Raw genomic sequence first — 21728 nt, 5'->3', positions numbered from 1 at the left:
GAGAGAGAGAGAGAGAGAGAGAGAGAGAGAGAGAGAGAGAGAGAGAGAGAGAGAGAGAGAGAGAGAGAGAGAGAGAGAGAGAGAACAGACAGAGAGAGAGAGAGAGAGAGAGAGAGAGAGAGAGAGAGAGAGAGAGAGAGAGCGCTGATTTATATTAAATTAGTAAAGCAACTCTTAATGTAGCCTACCAAAGTATTTTCCAAATGAACTTCGCACAGTTTTTGTTGTCCTACGTGTACTACGTAAAACTTCATAAAATATTTCCCCCACATACTCGGGAAGAGATACTCAAAAAAGTAACTAGTGATATATTTGACTATTATGGCAAGCTGTTTTAACATTTAATCTTTTAAAACCTACTAGTCTCTATTTTCATACTACTAGTACTTATTTTTTTTAGACACTAGTATATATTCCATTAAGTACTAGTGCTTATTCATTATAGCTACTAGTGCTTATTCTTTAGATAGGCTACTAGTACCTTTTTAAAAGATACTATAGTAGTTATTCATTAGATTCTAGTGCCTATTAAATTGGCACTAGTACTTATTTATTAGATAATAGTGCTTATTCATTAGTTACTAGTACTTATTCATTGGATAGTACTTATTCATTGGATACTAGTACCTATTAAATAGATACTAGTACTTATTCATTAGACACTAGTACCTATTAAATAGATTCTAGTACCTATTTCAATAGTGACTAGTAACTATTCTTTTGTTACTAGTAACAAATTATTTTTTTTGCCATTGACTTCTATGGGGATCTGTCATTCAGATATCAACTATTCAGTTCTGACTAGTGTGTATTCCAATTGTGACTAGTATATATATATATATATATATATATATATATATATATATATATATATATATATATATATATATATATATAAAGATACTAGTAGTTATTCATAGGTACTAGTACTTATTTTTTAGATACTATACCTATTACTAGATACTAGTATTTATTCAATAAATACAAGTTCTAAGTCATTAGATACTAGTACCTATTAAATATACTAGTACTTATTCATTAGTAGTACTTATTCAATAGATACTAGTACCTATTTATTAGATGCTATTTATTCCAAATGTTAGTAAGATTTTTAATTTAACTCTACAGTGGCCGTTCTGACTAGTCATAACATAAGACAAGTAAAAAAGCAGCTGTGACTAGTAAAATAAGAATAGTTACTAGTAACAATTACAAAAGATACTAGTGTCTAATAAATAAGTACTAGTATCTATTGAATTAGTACTAGTATCTAACGAATAAGTACTAGTATCTATTGAATAAGTACTTGTATCCAGTATCTATTTAATAGGTACTAGTATCTAATGACTTAGTACTAGTATTTATTGAATAAATACTAGTATCTAGTAATAGGTACTAATATCTAAAAAATAAGTACTAGTACCTATGAATAACTACCAGTATCTAATATATATATATATATATATATATATATATATATATATATATATATATATATATATATATATATATATATATATATATATATATACTAGTCACAGTTGGAATACATACTAGTCAGAACTGAATAGTTGATATCTGAATGACAGATCCCCATAGAAGTCAATGGCAAAAAAAATAATTTGTTACTAGTAACAAAATAAGTACTAGTATCTAATAATAAATACTAGTTAATAAATACTAGTAATGAATAAGTACTAGTACCAATTTAATAGGCACTAGTATCTAATGAATAAGTACTAGTGTCTTTTTAATAGGTACTAGTACCAAAAGAATAAGCACTAGTAGCTAATGAATAAGTACTAGTACTTAATGGAAAAGATACTAGTATCTAAAAAAGAAGTACTAGCATGAAAATAGATACTAGTCGGTTTTAAGGAATAAATGTTAAAACGGCTTGCCATTGACATTATTGTCGTTGCTTTGCGAGACAAAAACAAAACACTGAAGAACAGCCTATTGTGAGCAGTATGTGCCTGGTCGTGATTACTATCCAGCAAGTGACCATTGTCTGTCTCCATAGAAACTACAAAACGCTCTGGATAAAGTAGCGCAATGGACGAAGATCAGTCTGCTGAGGAGGTACTTGACAAAAAACCTAACAATAACTAGTATTATGTTGTAGAGTTATTATTCTTACTTCTGTGTGTAGTATAATCTCTCGATTTGTTCATACTTAAACTGCGACCTTAACCATGTATTTATTTCATTCACAGACTACATTTGTTGTGGACGAGATTACCACAGTTATCAAAGAAGTATTTACTACTCCAATGTGTAGACATGAAGTCAATCTTTAACTATCAATTCAATTACTTTGATTGCATGAGTAAATATTTTGAAATGTAAATGATCAATATTCATTGCAATAATCATGTATTATGGACTGATTACAGGCTGTTGAAAGCACCATTGGAAACCACTCTTACCAACAAAACAAAATCAACCAGTGGATGTCAAACATTGTAGAGTCAAGTCTGAGCCAGCTAACTAAATTAGGAAAACCTTTCAAGTACATAGGTATGGTAACATGCAATTTAAACGACAATAATACTTATGTAAACCTGTATGTTTTTTCCCAAATCCACTCTTCTGTGTTCAACCAGTGACGTGCATCATACTGCAAAAAAATGGGGCAGGTTTGCACACTGCCAGCTCGTGTTTCTGGGACAACACTACAGATGGTAAGACGTATTTTAAGAACGGGCGAGCATTTCAGAGATTCGATTTCTTACAATCATTATCGAAAAATGTAAAAAAATAAAAATAAATAATATATATATATATAATGACATTGACTTATTTTCCCACAGGGAGCTGCACAGTACGGTGGGAGAATAAAACCATTTACTGCATAGTTAGTGTTTTTGGGCTTGCCATCTGAGGATAAATATCAACATGTAGGCCTGTCTCCGGTTCAAAAATTTCTGAACCTTTTTGAAAGCCTCATAAACAAGCAATGCTGTCCCTTTAAATTTGTAACTTTAATAAATGTATTTCCAATTCTAAATGTGTATGTCTTTTCATATATATATATATATATAATGGATCCTGTGGAGTCATTTTCAGTTATGGGTCTGATGTGTATACAACAAGTAATAGAATATGTATTCTTGAAATCTTTCGTTGTTCTTTTTTATTTGACCTTATTTACAGATATAAACATTCACAACTTAACAATCAAGGTACCTAATTCTGGCAGCAAAGAACCAAAATTGTATCAATGATATAAAAAATACTATGAAAGTCTCTCAAATAAAAAAGGTGGACAAGAGTTTTAACTGCCTTTTTGCCCAGCAAAAGCTTATGCTTTAGTTTCAGAGGGTAAGAGATCGAGAATGGAGGCAAAGGACTTTGGCCTCTCTAGAACCACCACAGGCTTCAAGAACTGAAGCTGTTTTATAGCTTGGTCACCACAGCCCGCTAAAGCCCTCTCCAAAATCAGACGGAGATTCTGGATAGAGGTACACTCTCCTTTAGAGATCAAGTGCCTCAGAGGGGATGACCGAAACTTGCGGCTTCGAGAGATGGGGGCTCCTCTCTGAGTGTTTTCTTTGACCGAGCAGTTCCGTCTGAAACAATCTCTGCGGCGAGGTGGATCAGGCTTGAGACAAGGATTAGTAACTACTGTAGCCCATGGCTTTTCATATTTGATGTCCTCCTTCTCTTTAATGAAATTCAAGAATGATGACTCAAAGCCCATAGGTTTGTAAGTTGCAATATCAAAAGCTCGTGGTGCTAGACTGTGCGCTACAGGATCCTTTGGGATTGGCGAAAGAGAGACTGGCGGTGGTGGTTCAGAGAGTTCATTCCTCCGTCTGAGGGGCTGCCGAGTTGGTGTGGGAACTGATATGGAAACAGTAGAAGGAATGTTAATAGATTTACTGTCTTTATCAGAGGGTTCAAATGAACTTTCATCAACAGCAATTCTGAGGGTAGAGGGTGGTGAGAGGTCAAGCGGTGGAGGTCGAATAAGGGGAGGTGCTGTTAACTCAGAGTCTGACCTGTCTTTGTTGCTTGGACTCTCCTCAGAAACAGGCTCTTCAGGGTGCCCGCTTGACTTTGGGGAGCCATAGAGCAAATCTTCAGCTGCAATAAGCAAACTTGTATCGGGGTGTGGCTCCCCTGAAAACTCAATTACTTCATGTCCCTTTGCTTCGCTTTTGATTGAATGGAGGCTCATTGGCAGTGACTGGCCACCTGAGGTCGCAGGCTCAGACTGATACTCCATCTTGAGGACGCCATTTGGAATCCTTGTTAAATCAGGTATAGCAGACACAGCAGATTTCTTTTGTATAATCTCTTCTAACTTTTCTGCAGTGTAACATAATTTGTCCTTATTGTCAGTGAACTCTTTGCGTGTAAGTTTGTGAACCGCAATATAATGTCGACTCAAACTACTCATTCTAGTTACTACAGAGTCACAGTTCTGTAACATGCAAGGGAAGGCCACAGACAGGCAGCGGTCTTGGCACATCTGCAAAGCCTCCTCATGTGTTCGGAAGACAATCTGGTCAAATCCTTTTTTTTTTTTGCTTGTTGGTGTCTTGGGTACCTTGTCCAGCATCTCCTCTGCATTTTCTTCAATGGACTCAAAGTTCTCCTCAGACGGAGCGATTTCCTGATCCTCGATGCAGCATCTCAAAGGTTGCTTGAGAGAAAGCTTTTGGGAATCTTTCGATGACTGGGAAGAAGGTGAGATGATCAACTTCGTTTGGCATCCACTATTTGACTCATCTTTTTTAGGTGTACTCTGGAGACGCACAACAAGGGAATCAGATGGATCACAGTGCCTATAGAACACATGCTTTTTATAGCTCATTTTGAACTTGCTGTTCACAGAAGTAGCAGCTGGATTCAGTGAAGTCTGGTTCTGGTGAAACTGACTTGTGTGACGCAAGAGGCTGCTTTTGAGATGGTAGGACTCATTGCAGTTAGCATAGGTACACTTGAACCTTGGTATGGGGTCCTCTGATGAGGCCCTCTGTCTTTTTGGTATGTTCTTAGATTTGCAGGACACTTTTGATGTCATTTTCTTTCTGTTAAAGTTGTGCTCTTTACGGTAGTGTTTAGTAAGACTAGACAAGTTGTTAAATTGCTTATCACATCCTTTGTGTTCACATGGGAAGCACAACTGTGAGCGGTTATAGTGATGCACTAACTGAAGGTGGCCAACAAGGGCATTCTGATTACCAAAGGCAGCATTGCAGTTTTTGTGCACGCAATGAAAGGGTTTATTGTATTTAGTGAGAATGTGGCTCAGATTCCCTTTAGCTACCAAGCGGCGGCTACCCCTAACATCAACCGCTTCGTGGTTTACATCAGCATCAGTTTCAGAAGGGACTTGCCTTTTCTCTTCAGCTTTAACTTTTCCATTTTTCCTATCTAGTTTTCTTTTCCACAACTGATAATCTTTTTTTTGGCATCTCTGTTGCCAAAGGTGTTTGTCCCGTATTTTGGTTTTAATGTCATCCATCTTCAAAGATTGTGACTTCTTCCTGTTTCTCATTTTAGATGACAACACAGGTGCTTTATCAACTCGTCTCCTTTTAAAAGTGCAGCTCATCTGTTCAACAACAGCTTTATTTATGTGATGCATCTGTATATAGTGGATCATCAATTCTTTTTTGTTTCTGTAGCACTTGGAGCAGAGATGGCACTTGAATGGCTTGAATATTTGAGGATGAAACACCTCCATCTCTTTCACCTCTTCCTCAGAGTAACCATGAATCTTAATGTAGTGGTGCATTAAAGCACGACTAGTAACACTTTGGTAGTGGCAACTCTTAGCTTCGCAGGTGTAAGGTTTGGTTGTGGCCTGCACAAGGAACTCGCTTTGTGGTTGATTGTTCCCCAAAACAGAATCTTCAGTGCTATCAGGTGTCTTGAGAGGCTCAAATGTTTCAGATTGAAATACCTCCATCTGTTGCACTCTCTCCTCAGAGTATCCATGAATCTTAATGTAGTGCTGCATTAAAGCACAACAGGTAACGCTCTGGTAGTGGCAGCTTTTGGCTTCACAGGTGTAAGGCTGGGTTGAGGGCTCGCTTTGCGATTGCTCCTTCTCAGTGTCTTTAATGTGGTCATGTGTTTGTGGCAATTCTGACTTGCTTGACAGCCTCTTTGAATCACTACTCGCTACATGAGATTTCACCTCTTTTTTGTTGTTTGCTGCTTTGGCAGGTGACCTTGCATTCAAGGTAGGTGTGCAAGTGCTCTGTGAATTACGCATAGCATATCTAGTGCTGGGAGAATTAAGGCTTAGTTGACTCAATCCAAGCATGATTTCGGTTAATGCTGCACAGAGTTCCACATTTGAAAGGGTTGCATCACAATCTACAGACTCAGGAGCAGGCGAGATATCCTTTTTGTGATTGGATTCCTCTGTAGATGACTTTTTTAGAGTCTTATCCTGGCCACTTTGATGCAATTCATTGGCTTGAGTCTTTGAATGCTGTTCTGGTACTTTCTTCTTGCATAATGGATCCTCCTCGTTAAACTCACCTGGATGAGCAATTTTTAAGTGCTTCTGGAGTTCTCTTGCAGTAGTGAAAGTCCTTTTACACTTTTTTAACCCACATGTAAACTTTCTCCCATCAAAGCACACAGCAACGCACGTCAACGACACCTTAGATTCACTGTTCGCCAAGAGCTGTGAAGAACTTGAACCAACCTTTTGGACACCATTCTCTACTTCTGCATTTGACCCAGAACCCAAGTCACTTTCTACAACTGGGAGCAAGAGTTTCCTTCTCATTTTTCTCTGTGTCTCAAAGTCTTTCTCTGTGAAAGTGATGTCATGAGTGGCCAAGTGCTGTAGAAATTCCCTGCGAGAGTAGAAAAAGTTCTTGCACCCTGCACTGGTGCAAGTGTAAGCTGCATCGCGGAAGTGCTGCGCCTCATGGTGGTAGAGCTGCCCAAGGTCACAATAAGAGAAAGTGCAGCCTTTCAACTCACAGCCGTAAGACAAACGGAACCCATGACTATGCTTATGTGCTATAAGTTCATTGGTGGTGTCAAAACGGGCCCCGCATCCTGTGACTACACATATGTAAGGATGATCTCCATAATGGACCCACCGGTGCTGGCGATGGTGATAGGCTGTCATGAAGGTCTTCCGGCAGAAAGTGCACTTCTCCCGGCGGTCTTTCATCTCCAGATAATGTTTCAAATTGGGGTCTTCACTATCATGCTCATTTTTTATGTGTACACCCAAGTACTTAAAAAGTTTAAAATTCCTTGAGCAGTTAGTGGCTGGACACTGGTAAACATCACGATCCTGTAACTTAAAGTATGCGTTGATGTAGTCAAATGTAATATAGTCATTGTCTACTTGCTTATCAGGCACACTGGCAGCTTGCTCTAATATATGTTCTAATACAACAGGGTCATGGGTGGACTGATAGTACATGGCAAGGGAAGGGTCTAAAGGAATTTGACCAGGCTCTAGCTCATCCAAACTATCCTCCTTGAAATAATGTTGCACGTCCACCTTCTTCTTCACTTTTTTCTTTTTCCAGTGACCCTTTGCAGGAATCTGAATGTGTTTTTTGGAGTGGGGAGCAAACTCCTTTTTACTTTTAAACTTTTGTAGACACACAGGGCATGTCCACACGTCATTTTCCATGTGTTTTCTGGCATGGTGACAGATTCGCGTCTCCACCACTTGTTTATGGCATATCTGGCAGATAAATTTATCCTTCTGATGCATGTCGGATCTCTTAGAGACGTCTTGTGAGTCTTTTTTCATTGAGACTTTTTGTCCTTTTTCCATTTCCGTTTTTTCCACTGTCTGCTCTTGCTCAGTGCTGCTAAATACATTAACCTTACATTCATTTTCTCCCTCCTTCCCAACCTCTTCATTCAAAACTGCTCCAAGATTACACAGCTCCTCGGGTGCTGCTTCATCCTCTACTTCTTCCTCAGGTTCCAGCCCCAGTAACTGAACACAGTAGCGTTTCAATGTCTTCCAGTCCCAGAATTCAGGGTCAAATGGCCAATGTGCTTTCAGAGAAAGTAAAAGCTCGCAACGCAGAGAATTTGGAATAATGGCATTCTCCTCATCATATTTTTGATCAGGACGTGTGTAGAGCTCCTCAAGGACATCAAAGGCTTCCTGAGCAGGACTTAAGAGGAATTCTGTAAGCTGACAAGCCCTTATCACCTCCAGATCATCAGGGAGGAGACAGACAACAGCTTTGCAGACCATTGTTTTTGCATCTACGTCATCTTGCTTTGGAAGCCGAAGAGCCTTCACGCACAGGTCAACTGACACTGCAAGGCCAAGCTGCATTGCCTGAAAAATACAATAGACTAAAATTCAGAAACAGCTTAGTGTACATTAAAGGGATAACCAAATAATTAGGGAGGAAACAGGTCTATTTACCTCTGTCTGAATTACACGAATGAGGAATAGGAGATGGTAGATAGTCCTGGCAATGGCTGCAAACTGGAGACACCGTTCAATAAATGATTCAAGGGACACATCAATTCTTCTCTGCAGTTTGCTCCAAAGGAGGGTTAACTCCCTGACAGACACCATAGAAAAAAAAACCTTCATTAGAGAAGACATCTGAGCAAAACAAATACACCCATTCATGGCCTTTACGCCATAATTTACCTGTGCACCCTAGTGTTATACCAGCACGATATACATACCAGTACTAAAAATGTATCGCTATACCCTGCAGTAAAAACGGTATGATTGCTGAATTGCTTGAATGAAAAATCAGGATGTGCTTCATTTTCAAATTAATTAAGCACAATAAACTGCAAAAATAACTCGTGGTTCTTGCGCTGTCTGACACATTCACAAAGTGCAGGAAGTGCACCTGAAGTGGCAGAAAGCATGCAATTCCGAATGCAGTTCTGTTTTGTGCTTATTGCGCAAATACACACATAATAATGTCAAAATGCCCGCCTTGGAGAGTATTCACATGAACACAGTCAGTTTTGTCTGTTAACTTAAACAGTTAAAAGGAAATTGGATGTATATCAGTATATTGGGAGAGTTGGGGTACTCAAACTCAGACTGGACTCAAGTACAACTTTGCACGGACTTGAGGCCTGTTGCATGAAGCTATCTGAACAAACTCTGAGTTTCAGAGTAGGTTTGGAGTTGACAAATCCATATAAATCCAACTTGGTTTAGATCAGGTTCAACAGATTCACAACGCTCTGTATAAACGTTCTGTCAACTCAGATATAATCCAGAGTTTGCGATTAACTCTGAAAGCGCGTGCACCTGAAAGTGTATCATGTGCAGCACACAGCCAATCACACGGAACATCACTTTGATTCACTTCTCAAGAGAGAGCCGCGCAATTTAATTCTGTTGAAAATTAAGAAATCATAATGAAAGAAATATCATGAAATTAAAGGCATTTACATGGCAGGAATAAACACTGCTGCTACAGCGAAAGTTTGTGAAGGCAGTGCAAAGAAAAAATCTGACTACATCAATGCATGTGAATCAAACAAATGGGCCTAATAATTTAAATAGTTTCACAAAGAGCTCAAAAGAGTACACAAGCTTAATCTGTCTTAAAGCTTTATATATTAAAGCATGTATTATATTTATTTAAATTTAAAAGCAAAGTTTAATATTGTCAATTAATATAATTAAATGAATATATTGTATGAATATACATAATTCATATAATATAAATATAATAAATAAGTAGCAGCAAAAGATGAGCAATTTTGCCTAAAATGTTTTCACTATAAACTGCTATAATTTGGAGTGACAGACAGATACGGGGGGGAGTGGCTTTCTTGAATCTTTATTTACAGCTGATTGGTAGAGTTTTGGCCCGCGATCTCTAACCCAGAATCTCTAACTCCAGAGCAGGTTAGCCGTGTAGCATAAGTTACCATAGCAATGAAACCAGCTAAAAACCAATCCACCTTCTTGAGCCCGAAAAACCAGAGTTTGCTCAAACTAATCTTGAACTTACCTGGGTAGAAACTAAAACCGGCTTTGTGTAACAGACCATTGGAGTCCATTTTTACTCGGACTTGAGCGTTTGAGACTCAAAATATTGAGTCTGACTCAGACTCGATTGGTTTAAGACTCGTACTTGACAAAAGCTTGAACCCTCAAACCCAATCGAACTCGAACCCAATACTATATATTGGATCCGTCCATTATGTCTTAAAGTGACAGCAGCCTAATAAACATGCTGTTGTCTATGCTGTTAATGTTAATCAAAAAACAAAAGAAACGTGCGCTTCAGGTGCGTGCGGCTGTGGTCACAGATAACACCGTACCAGAGTTCGTTTGGAACCGGACCGAGACCACCTCTTCAGCTGGGTCTCGGTACGGTTATTTGGTCCGCACCCGAGTGCGATTGCTGTATTCACACCTGCCCAAGGGGGGAAACGAACTTGAGTTCGATTCAATTAACCCAATCAAGTCAGGTGTGAATTCACCCTTAGTTAAATATACATACTAAGACAGTTCATTGCGTTTTGGTTATAAAAGGTCCTCACCAGGAACAGTACAAGCTGTCTTGTTGTAGCTGCTGTGTAAAATATGTGGTGCACAGGATGAAGGCTGTGCTCTCATCCCCCTCAGAATCCATGTTGCAAATAATGTCCAGGACATCTTTTGCATCTATTCTAGAAATCTTATAGACAAAGGGAGAAATGGTAATATAATTTAGTTTATTAACAAACGCATCATGATAAAGTTCAACCATATCAGACACAATAATTAAGTAAAACTGTATACTTTACCTCTAAAATAGCTTCCTCACCAGGCAGCATCTGGCACAGTTGGGTGACAAAGGTTTGGCGAAAAGTAGACTGACTAGGCAGGAGGCTACAGTTAGCACAGGCTTTGTTGAGGATCAGTGCTTTCTCTACCTCCCCTACTTTCTCCAAGTGTTTGATCCGCATTTCCATAAAACCTTCTCCCTCCAGAGCAAGATAGGCATTCACTGTTCCAGAGGAAGGCAATGGTAAGTAAACAGCTGACTGTGTTTTAATGCAGATATTAACATTGTTGTAAGGTCTGATTTTAGACATCACATTCTTCATTAAAAATCCCTTAAACTGGTTAAAGGACAAGTTCGGTATTTTACACTTAAAGCCCTGTTTACAGATCGTTTCTGATGAAATAGAACGGTTGAGATTAAAATGTGGACACATGCTGCTGTCCCGAGAATTTTAGGTTTATTTCGCTTCTCCCCCCCACCTACACAATGGCAGCCTATGGGCACTGGAACAATCCTTCATAAAACGCATTAAACTTTCGTTTACAAAGACGTGAAACTCACCGAGTGGTCAGGGGTGTTCAATGATATGCTCACAAAAAAATCGCTGCAAAAGATGCTTTCCAACAGGTGTTTTACCATTCGTTGTAAAACTGTGGACCTATTTTTCCAAACGTCTCACACCCGTAGATTCTTCCGTTGAGAGCTTGAATAATAAACACTCCAGCCCAGTTGGTGGCGATAATGCACCTTTGCCAATTACAAGCAAACCACCAATTGCAAGCAAACCACTGGCATTTAATTGAATACACAGAAGAAGCAGAAGAAGAAGCGGCGGAGTAATACCGTACCGCACACAGCCCATCCAATTCAAGTCAATGGAGTTGGACAAAAACTACGATAAAACCTGTTGGAAAGCATCTTTTGCAGCGATTTTTGTGTGAGCATATCAGTGAACAACCCCTGACCACTCGGTGAGTTTCACGTCTTTGTAATCGAAAGTTTAATGCGTTTTAGGAAGGATTGTTCCAGTGCCCATAGGCTGCCATTGTGTAGGTGGGGGGGAGAAGCGAAATAAACCTAAAATTCTCGGGACAGCAGCATGTGTCCACATTTTAATCTCAACCGTTCTATTTCATCAGAAACGATCTGTAAACAGGGCTTTAAGTGTAAAATACCGAACTTGTCCTTTAAACTTCAGATACAAGTTTTTACTTGAGACATTTTGTGTAATAAAATGTCAGCCTGTCCACATCGCTGAATAAACCAAAAACAAAATGTTCAATCAAGGAAAAAGAAATGACATGTTGAGATAGTAAACCCTTATTGTGGGCATAATAAAAAAAATTGCAATAATATAATGTTACTCACCCTCATCTGGGTCTGTTGGCTGACCGGTAAGAAGTGAGACCATGACAGGATTATTCCAAGCCCCACCTTCACCTGTGATGTTCAGAAGGGCATGCAAATCTGTACTGCCATACTGCAGCATGGCCTCATGGGCCGCCTGTAAAGAGTACAACCACACATTGAAAAATATATAAAGTCTATAACATCTGCCTGCAAATAGTGTCCAGAAAACGGACACTGAATGTATTTTTTCTGTACTGTCTAGGGTGACTGTACTTGCTATACAGATTCCCACTGGAAAATGTACAGTACTGTGCAAAAGTCTTAGGCATGTTAATATCCCCTGTCTTAGCTCACTGAATACCCGTACAGACTGTCTGTGACAGGGGTCTTTAATAGGGGGCTGGTAGAGATGCGCGGATGGGCTATTATTTCATCCGCAACCGCATCACAAAACTCGTCATCCGTCCACCATCCATCCGCACCAACGTTTTTGACCAATTTTCAAAACCGCACCCGCCCGCCATCCGCTGATTGGTGTATACATATATTTTTCATTTGATTGGTTCAACCGCCCGCCACCCGCCCTCCGCCCTAATTTAATTAAAATATTATTTTTCGTCACGTCATCCGCCCGATCCGCGGTTTATCCGCGGCTGTAACCGCCAGCCGCGCATCTCTAGGGGCTGGCAACATTTGGCGGAACTTTATTAAAGTCAAACCATAAATGGCAGGCCCCTTCAATATTAAATTATAAATACATAAAAATAAATGCATTGAAATATATTTATTAGAAAAAAAAATGTAATGTACAAGTACAGTGAGATTTTGTACATCAAAATTATTATTTTAGTGGCTTTATGTTGTATGCATCATGAAGCATGTAAATACATAAATATGCTACTATAGTGGTGTAACGTACACAACGAACATGAGGGGGAGAAAACTAAACATAAAATTGCATCTTTTATTAATTAAGCTTACAAATGTGTATATGTGTTTAAATAAATTCTATTATAATTAATTTTCTTAAGGATAAAAAAAATCTATCTTAGCTAATGCTGTAAACTATATTGGGAGCCCTTAATTACACATTACTATATTATTAACGGTTACAATTAACAACAGAGCCCAAATTATTACATTTAGTTGCTATTTATTTTTGGATATAATAAATCAACACTCAAAAAAAAAAAAAAAAAAACTTACTGTAAATTACACATAAGGCAAGTTTTGCAATAACTTCTAATTTTCTACTCAAATTCATTTTTGAAATATAATAATTTACACAGTGACTGTCATAACTTGTTTTCATGACAAATTTATTTAAACATACATTAAATAATCAAGACATTACTAACAGGTTAAGTAAATATAATGAATCCGTCCTTCAGATGAGACGTAAAACCGAGGTCCTGACTCTCTGTGGTCATTAAAAATCCCAGGATGTCCTTCGAAAAAGAGTAGGGGTGTAACACCGGCATCCTGGCCAAAATTTGCCCCTTGGCCCCCGTCCATCATGGCCTCCTAAATCATCCCCATATACTGATTGGCTTCATCGCTCTGTCTCCTCTCCACCAGTAAGCTGGTGTGTGGTGGGCGTTCTGGCGCAATATGGCTGCCGTCGCATCATCCAAGTGGATGCTGCACATTGGTGGTGGTTGAGGAGATTCCCCCATCTATGTAAAGCGCTTTGAGGTCTCAGAAAAAGCGCTATATAAATGTAACAAATTATTATTATTATTAATATTATTATTATTACTAATAGGCTAGTATAGTGCATATGCTTCTCTCTAGAGTTCATTTAGCGAACTAACCTGGAGTCGAAACTAAATGCCTGCGGTAAATGTAATGCTATGCGAAATATTATTCTGTTTTATCTCTGGAAGATGTTTTATTGATATCTTTCCGCAGTTGAAACACTGGTTGAGTGATGTCAACTATTGGAATTTGGATCGAATGTGACTGAATGTATTCGTCAAGCGTCTGCATGCACCGTACCCCTACTACATATAGGTCAGCCTTTAAAAAGCCTTTTAATTTTGCCACTTCTATTCAGTAAGAATTAAACTTTTGATCTATCTTGGACAACAAATTCATTATTATATCTTACCTGAACTGAACCATGGAACTGCATCCAGGCGTCCAAAGGTATTTCATTTTGAGGCACAGACAACAACAATTCAAGGCAACTCCTGTAGATGATCACAACATTTGGACAGAATTATGTCAACATAGTTTTAAAAGGTATACTGTTTTTTTTATGAACAAGTGAGCCAGCAGACAACTGGACAGAATTTAAATTATGTCTGAGTGTTTGTGAAAAGAAAAAAAAAAATTATCCTAAAAATAGCACTTACAATGCAAGTCTTTTGAGCACAAGGGCAACATTGGGGGAGTCGCCTGTGAGATGTGGCCTGGCAGCAGCAAAACAGTTGATTGACAGACAGTAAACTTCCAATAGAGGCAATCCGTGTTCCACTGAATTCCTGCTCCCAGCGTAATGCATTAAAGCCTACAAGTATAACCAAATAAACAAGATCATAAAAATAATAAAGCCATTTTAACACCACACTTAAGTCAAGTCCAATTTACTGCTCTTCAGAGGTCCAGATATTAAAACACACAAACAATAAAAGTCTGTTAAAGTGTAACCTAACTTTACATCTAAATTCATGCTGTATGAACCACTTTAACAATTTCTATGCATATATGTACACTAACGTTCAAATGTTTGGGATCAGTACGGGTGTTTTCTTTAAAGAAATTAATACTTTCATTCAGCAAGGATGCATTAAATTGATAGTTATGACAGTTAAGACATTTATAATGTCACAAAAGATTTCCATTTCTAATCTTTGAACTTAGTTTCTATTCATCAAAGAAGCTGGAAAAAGCAGTTTCCACAAAAATATCAAGCAGCACAACTGTTTTCAACATTGATAATAATTAAAAATAAATGTTTTTTTAAAACTTTTTCACTCATGGTTATTCCAAAAACATATCTGGGAGTAAGATCAGTCAACTCAGTATGTTCACGTGAACACACAAAGACATTCTTAACAGAGCCAGCATGTGCTTAAGTCAGCATGGAAACAGTAGCATTCTTTTATGGCGATTTACATTTAGTCTAAATCGCTAACAACTGGGTGGTTGGTTGTGCAATATATCTTTTTTTTTATTATTACTGTGAACAATTTTGATGCTACATGTATAAATTAAAAACAAAAGACTGATTGAACTAAAAAACTTTTTCCCAATTAAAACACATTAGACCCATCATATGTAGTTGTATTATAGAAATACATCATCTAAAAAAAAAACTCCCATTGCAAAAAAAAAAAAAAAAACTCTTGAATGCCGACCGTGTAAGATGAGAATAAAACAGATTAGAGAAATAATAACCATTGCTTTATGTAAAAAAAAAGAAGTGATTTATAATTAAAAACATAACTATATTGTGTGAAATCTGCCCCGCCCAGTGAAGCCTCATCAATAGAGCATGTGCTGAATAGCAGCTCTGAAGTAAACTAACCTTGGAACATAACCTGTCCAGAGCGGAGTAGGTTATGTTCAGAGAAGTTGCTACGTCTACTTCATACCCTGAAAGTTACCCCAGTTTTTGAAACCAAAAGTTGACGTTATCTGCATGCTTGTCCATAAACCCAGGTCTGGTGCATAACCTTCTTTCTGGATGGTACTAGACTAGTTTATATACACTCCTTGTTCTTTCATATTCATAGAATCTCCACCATGTGTCATCATGATAAATAAATGCAGCCTTGGTGAGCATGAGACTCATGCTCACCAAACAGACTTAAGGATAGTTCACCCAAAAAATGAAAATTAGCCCATGATTTACTCACCCTGAAGTCATCCTAGGTGTATATGACATATGCCATATGACAAATATCCACATTTAAAACTTTATCGACTAAAATAACTAGCTACCGGCAGACGGAGCACTTTAATCATAAACTGATGTGCTTTGATGGACTTCCAAAGACATACAGCCATTCACTCCCATTATAAAGCTTGGAAGAGCCAGGACATTTTTTCATATAACTCTGACTGCATTCGTCTGAAAGAAGAATGTCATATACACCTAGGATGGCTTCAGGGTGACTAAAACGTGGGCTAATTTTCATTTTTGGGTGAACTATCTGTTTAAAAAAATATATTGTTTAAATTTAATTATCTTACCAACCACAAACTTTGGAATGGTAGTAGATTATGCTCAAAAAACAAGACAAAGGTGGAGGAGGCCTGACTTCTGCAGAGTGCTGACAAGGGTCTTTTGAGAGCCTGGCTCTAACATGTTAGCATACTGTCTTTACTACAAACCTACGGGTCCACACAAGGGAGGATGTGAGGAGAAACCCCAGATACAACACTTCCACAGCACTCCATCTGTGCTGGGATGCTCTGATTGGACCTTAGGGATGGAAGCAGATGCAACTAGAGCACAGAGCAACTCCAGATAACCTCCTTGTTCCTGATGTATACATTCAAACTCTCCTTTCACAAACATCAAGCCTCAATGATGTTAAATCCCAGCTGTTATCTTATTATAGAGAACAAGAGAGGAAATGCCATATTTAACCTCTACGACTAAGATTAGGAGAGTTTCCCTCTGGGTAACTGGGTATAGCCCTGTTAACAAGTGTCACCCCAGAGCAGCTAGGATGCTTTCTTCTGAGACTATCACTTGAGTGAAGAAAAAAATCGTAGTGGTTAGATCATTGTTCTGCTAATGTCAAAACAGCCTAAATAGTAAAAAGCACAAAGTATAGCATGACAGTAGCAATTTGCAGAAGACAATAAAATTGACCTCACTGGGTTCAAACTAACAAGGCACTGTTCTAAAACATTTAGAGCTTGTCCACTTTAGACCACTTCCAGAGGTAACTCGACCGGATTGCTTTAGTGTAGACGCTCGTGATTGAATGTGTTCCATCAGCCACAAAAGGCCGCCAACTCAGCCTACTGATTAATGTGTAAACATTATGGGAAGCATGCTAGCCAGACGGGATTTAAACTCTGTTGGCATTAAGACCAAAGTTTGGTTTGAAGATGAAAACATACCAAGCACAATGTTCTCTCACCATTCCTGATTTCTATCACACACTCACAGCGTTCGGCGTGGTCTTGCAGCTGCATATGTTTTGTTGTCTTCTCCGGGCATATGTAAATTGCGTGAGCTTATTTTGTCCATTAGATCAAAAGATCTGAAAAAACCCATACATTTACTAACCCTGCCCTTTGAAGAAATCAAGTGGTTGTATTAATGTATTACACTCTTCTGTGAATAGAATATCGAACTGGAGATCACTAAACTGCAAGCTTACCTGTGTTTTCAGAAAGCCAGCGATTTTATCCACAGTGAAGAGATGTTTGACATGTGCACATGCTTGCCAGGTTGAGAAAAAGTAAAACACTTAGTTAGCAGATATTTACGTATTGAACAAGTTTGAAGTTCTGATTGAGGGATTAGTTATGTTCCTCTGAGGGCCAGATTAAACCTTGTGCTAACCTATATTATATTATAATCATTAGGCTAATTTAAGCACATTTCCACTTTGTTTTAAACGCTGTTCTTGTATTAAAATTAAGCGAGGCACACTGCAAAATCGATAGAGAAGCAGCTGTATCGATAAGTAGTATGTAGTATGCCCTAGCAGACAGGTAGTATGTGTGGCAAGTGACATCTGGCAGGAGTCAGGACCAAGTCCTGCTGGATCGGTTGCCACAGCAACAGTGAAGCTGAGGAAAAGAGGCAGAGCTGAGATTCAAATGTAGTCTCCTAAATGGGGCCTCTGGGTTCCCAATGGGATACTTTTAATGTGCTTGTTATGACCAAATTACAAGTTCAGCACCAACACTGAAAAATTAGCATTATGGTGTTATAGACACACACAAACACAAATGTCTTTGCATGATTGACATGTGCTGTCAGAAATAACAGTTTTTAATCTTTAACCATGAATCATGACAAAAAAATAAAATAAAAAATGCATGTGCAATGCGTAATCATTTCAACGTAGTCGTACCGCAAAATATTTGTATTAAAGGGATGGTTTGGAGTAATTTCAACCAAGGGTCCTTTGCACCATGACCTCGAGCCAAACACCCCCCCAGATGCTTTTTTCCCCTTGGTCGAACATCATTAAGGTTAGAGCTTATTTAGAGATATCAGCCGAATGGTGTCAGAAAGCGACGCATAAGGATGTAGTGTAACGACGCCCAGTTCCAGGAATGCAGTAATATTTTGTTGGTAGTACCAGTTTGCAACAATTGTTAGTTAACAATAAGTTGTCAACACTTCGGAAAAACTACCAACTAGTACTAGTTGGTACTACCAACAAAATATTAGTGCATTCCTGGAACTGGGTGTCGTTTCACTACATCCTTATGCATCACTTTTTGCCAGGACTTTTACAGGATTTTCCCAAATCACAGAAGTGACCTCGATGTCCAGGTTACCGGTAGCATAAGCCATCAGGCAAGTGTTATTTACATAAACTCCTGATGTACTTACAGAGTACACTTTTTTCCAAACTAAAAAGAGGCCCCTGAAACCCAAAACTTTGCATTACTGAAAAAGCTTAAATTAGTTTCTAGAATTTATATGTGGGGGTCATTAATCTTTCAAAATAATTTTTTTTGGTTCATTCCAGGAGTCTGAATGCAGTTTGCATTGAATATTGATATATGTGTGAATGTTCCAAACTTTCAAAAAACCCTTTTAAACATAACCAAACTTGGTTGGTGTAGCGATTATGGCTTGTTAATAGCAATGTATTGCACTCTATGCAATACAATGCACTCTGAGTTCTCTTATGTTCACATTTGCATAATCCCAAAACATTTCTGCCATTACAGTACAACATTAATGATGACACAAGGTGGATCTGTTTCAATGAAAGACAGAACAAGGAGCATAATACACTACCTTTTAAGTTTGGGGGTTTTAAATTTAATTTTGAATTAGTCTATTTTAGGCTCACCAGGGCTATATGTGATAATACAGAAAACAGTAATTTATTATATATTACAATAAAAAAAAAAATTCCTGTGATGGCAAAGCTGGCCAATGCAGCCATATCTTCAATGTCACATAATCCTTCAGAAATCATTCTAATATGCTAATTTGGTCCTCAAGAAACTTCTCAGTTGAAAACAATTGCACTTTGTAAAATTGTGGAAAACATGATACATTTTCTCAAGATTATTTGATGAATAAAAAGCTAATTGAAAGAATTATTTAATAGAAATCTTTTCTAACAATGTGAAAGTCTTTAATGTAACTTTTGATATAATTAATTTGACTGCCTTGATAAATGAATTGTGATCAATCTCTTTTGTAGAACTAACATGAATAAAGGTGCAGTAAGTGATTTATGGGAAAAGCTATACATTTAAATGCATAGGACTGAACACCACAACTCTCTTGTAGCACTCAGCAAAAGCGGGCGCATACATTCATGATGGGGAAGGAGAAAGAGTGAGCAAGCGGGACATTTTGTAGAAAGACTGTAAATAGAGATGGCAGAGATATTACCAAAGAGGAAAAGGTCAAAGGAATATAATTGTAAAAAGAAGGGTCATGATCAGGCAAGAGCTAAGGCCCTGAATTAATACTGAAAAAAAAAAAAAAACTTTCCAGAGCTGGAGAGACGGTAGAGAGGCCTGAAAACAGACGCCGAGGTTGCTTTTGTTTTTGCTCGATACGCGAGTAACATTGGTTTTTATATGTTTTACAGAACCAAGATATGCTATTGTAATTGCTGAATCACAGTCTAATATGCCAGTCATGTTGCATAGCATGTTCTGTTATTTTGGAGGCAAAGGAATGAAGGCAAGGCTGTGTTTGATTGGGTGTTGATTTCAAATATCAACAGTGTTTCTCACAAATCGCTTACTGCACCTTCAATATAACTTGACTGAAATTTGCCTCAAAATATACATAGTATTTTCAAATCAGAATAGTTTAATTAATTGTCTATTTCAAGTCATGAAAAAAAATATGTTTAATAAAATATCAATAAAATGCTTTCACTAAACACAAATGCATACATACACTGTTTCACTGGCTGTAAACTTTGACAGGTAGTACTGGAGTGCAATTACTTAATTGTACTCTTATATTAAAAACAGTACCAATTATAATCAATATTATATTACAATAATATTCAAGAGGGCTGGTTCCAAAAAACAACAGTGTGAACGAAAACTGAACTAAGACCCAATCATAAAATTAGATCTCAGTGTGAATGCAAAGTGAACCGGGTCTCTAAAAAGGGGTTTGAGTTTGGACTCGAGGAACTCAAACACTCCCACTGTTGATTCGAAGTGACACGTGACAGGGGGCATCAAAGTTAGTAGAGACGAGAACCTGCACAAGATAAACACAACCGAGCCCCACCCCACTAACGTGCTGTACCCCAGTACAAGATATACCTGTTCAAACAAAACATGCAAATGCCGTTTCAGCAGGCCCTTAGAACCAAATCTCTAATACATGATTTTACAGACCACAGATCCGCAATCGTAAACACAAACTTATATCCGCATATACGGGGGGCAGGGGGAAGCGTGCAACACACTATGCACAGTATTAGCTAACTAACACAACCAAATGCAGTCTATTAGAAAATGAAACTTAAAAGCTTGCCTCGTCTCTTATTTTGCTGGTCATTGGGCGTGCATGCCAACACAATTCGCTTGTAATTAGGCTCACTAAGCGGCCCACGCGTTAAGATCACATCCACGCATGGTCGGTTGCAGCCACAACTCGCATCTGGTTAGCTAACGCGAGCCGCCACAGCTCTGAAATGTTGCATATAAACAATTCGCATGCATGCAGCGTTTTCGGCAGCGCGTACCTGGCAGAAGTTGTTGCAATACTCCGTGGACGATTCTTCAGAAACGTCTTGCTGCCGAAGTTCGGCTTCGAGTTGCTGAAGGGTGGCTTGCAGACTCTCCATAGCGAAAAATGTGTCCTCGTCGAGCAGCAGGCTGTGTCGGCCGCTCCAGTCGAGCTCCGCTTCTGCGTTCTCATCCGCCATGTTCACTGGCAGCCACGGCGCGTACGCACACATGCGGTCATGTGACGGCGAAGGGCCTCCTGCTCCAGGTGGGACGGAGGACGGAAGACGAAGATCACAACACATTGACCGCCCTGCCATAAATATTTATTTTTTTAACATAATCTGGATTTATACAGATACATTTATGTTTTTAGATTTACTTGAAATGGCATGGAATGGACTAGATTCCTCAAGCATATTTTACCCAGAATTCAGTATGTTCGGGACTGGATCAGATGATGGTTTATTGTTAATTATAATCATCTTATATCCCCTTATAAACGTATTTGTTTGATCATTTTCTTACACTGACGTGGGTAACAGGGTTTACAATTTAATTTTTTACTGAGCAGCATTTTTTGACATACAAAAATACAATTTTAACGATGGTTACAAACATGTATTTTAAACTACCTATGGTAATTAATTTCTAATAAAATATATATAAATAAAACATCTTATATGTCTTACAAAAACATGGAATTTACTTCTAAAGTTTTTTTTTTTTTTAAGTAATGGGACACAAAAACGCACCGTAATCGTGGAAATGTTTTGAGTCCAGGCAGCTATGATT

General features: G+C 38.2%; 2 protein-coding genes across 3 annotated transcripts; one reads left to right on the top strand and one right to left on the bottom strand.

Annotated features, from left to right (window-relative positions):
• The first annotated feature begins 1929 nt into the window (after positions 1–1929).
• On the top strand, positions 1930–2962 carry dynlt1a (dynein light chain Tctex-type 1a). The gene is made up of 5 exons (XM_079853570.1): positions 1930–2082; positions 2217–2258; positions 2397–2520; positions 2607–2684; positions 2814–2962. The coding sequence occupies exons 1-5, from the start codon at positions 2056–2058 to the stop codon at positions 2882–2884; spliced, it is 342 nt and encodes a 113-aa protein (XP_079709696.1). The 5' UTR covers positions 1930–2055; the 3' UTR covers positions 2885–2962.
• Positions 2963–3115: 153 nt separating this feature from the next.
• On the bottom strand, positions 3116–21241 carry rlf (RLF zinc finger). Of its 2 annotated transcripts, XM_079852736.1 has the most exons (9): positions 20951–21241; positions 14426–14580; positions 14179–14260; positions 12087–12222; positions 10738–10940; positions 10492–10628; positions 8387–8528; positions 4005–8296; positions 3116–3846 (listed from the first exon to the last, which is right to left on the bottom strand). In XM_079852736.1, exons 1-9 carry the CDS (start codon positions 21236–21238, stop codon positions 3807–3809), a joined length of 5475 nt encoding a protein of 1824 aa, XP_079708862.1. In that variant the 5' UTR covers positions 21239–21241; the 3' UTR covers positions 3116–3806. The 2 variants fall into 2 exon arrangements, with proteins under 2 accessions (XP_079708862.1, XP_079708861.1); XM_079852735.1 differs by having other exon boundaries at positions 3116–8296.
• Positions 21242–21728: the final 487 nt, after the last annotated feature.

The sequence above is a fragment of the Squalius cephalus genome (assembly GCF_949319135.1).
Source record: "Squalius cephalus genome assembly, chromosome: 20".
Lineage (NCBI taxonomy): Eukaryota > Metazoa > Chordata > Actinopteri > Cypriniformes > Leuciscidae > Squalius > Squalius cephalus.
Note: the sequence above shows the minus strand (reverse complement) of the source record. Positions and strands in the feature narration are given on the sequence as shown.

Coding starts and splice junctions, on each gene's coding strand:
- dynlt1a (XM_079853570.1), top strand. CDS start 2,056: ATGGACGAAGATCAGTCTGCTGAGGAG. Junction 2,083..2,216: donor AAGATCAGTCTGCTGAGGAG/GTACTTGACAAA, acceptor TTTCATTCACAG/ACTACATTTGTTGTGGACGA. Junction 2,685..2,813: donor CTGGGACAACACTACAGATG/GTAAGACGTATT, acceptor ATTTTCCCACAG/GGAGCTGCACAGTACGGTGG.
- rlf (XM_079852735.1), bottom strand. CDS start 21,238: ATGTGTTGTGATCTTCGTCTTCCGTCCTCCGTCCCACCTGGAGCAGGA. Junction 14,581..20,950: donor ATTGCAACAACTTCTGCCAG/GTACGCGCTGCC, acceptor TTATACTTGTAG/GCTTTAATGCATTACGCTGG. Junction 8,297..8,386: donor TTCGTGTAATTCAGACAGAG/GTAAATAGACCT, acceptor TGTATTTTTCAG/GCAATGCAGCTTGGCCTTGC.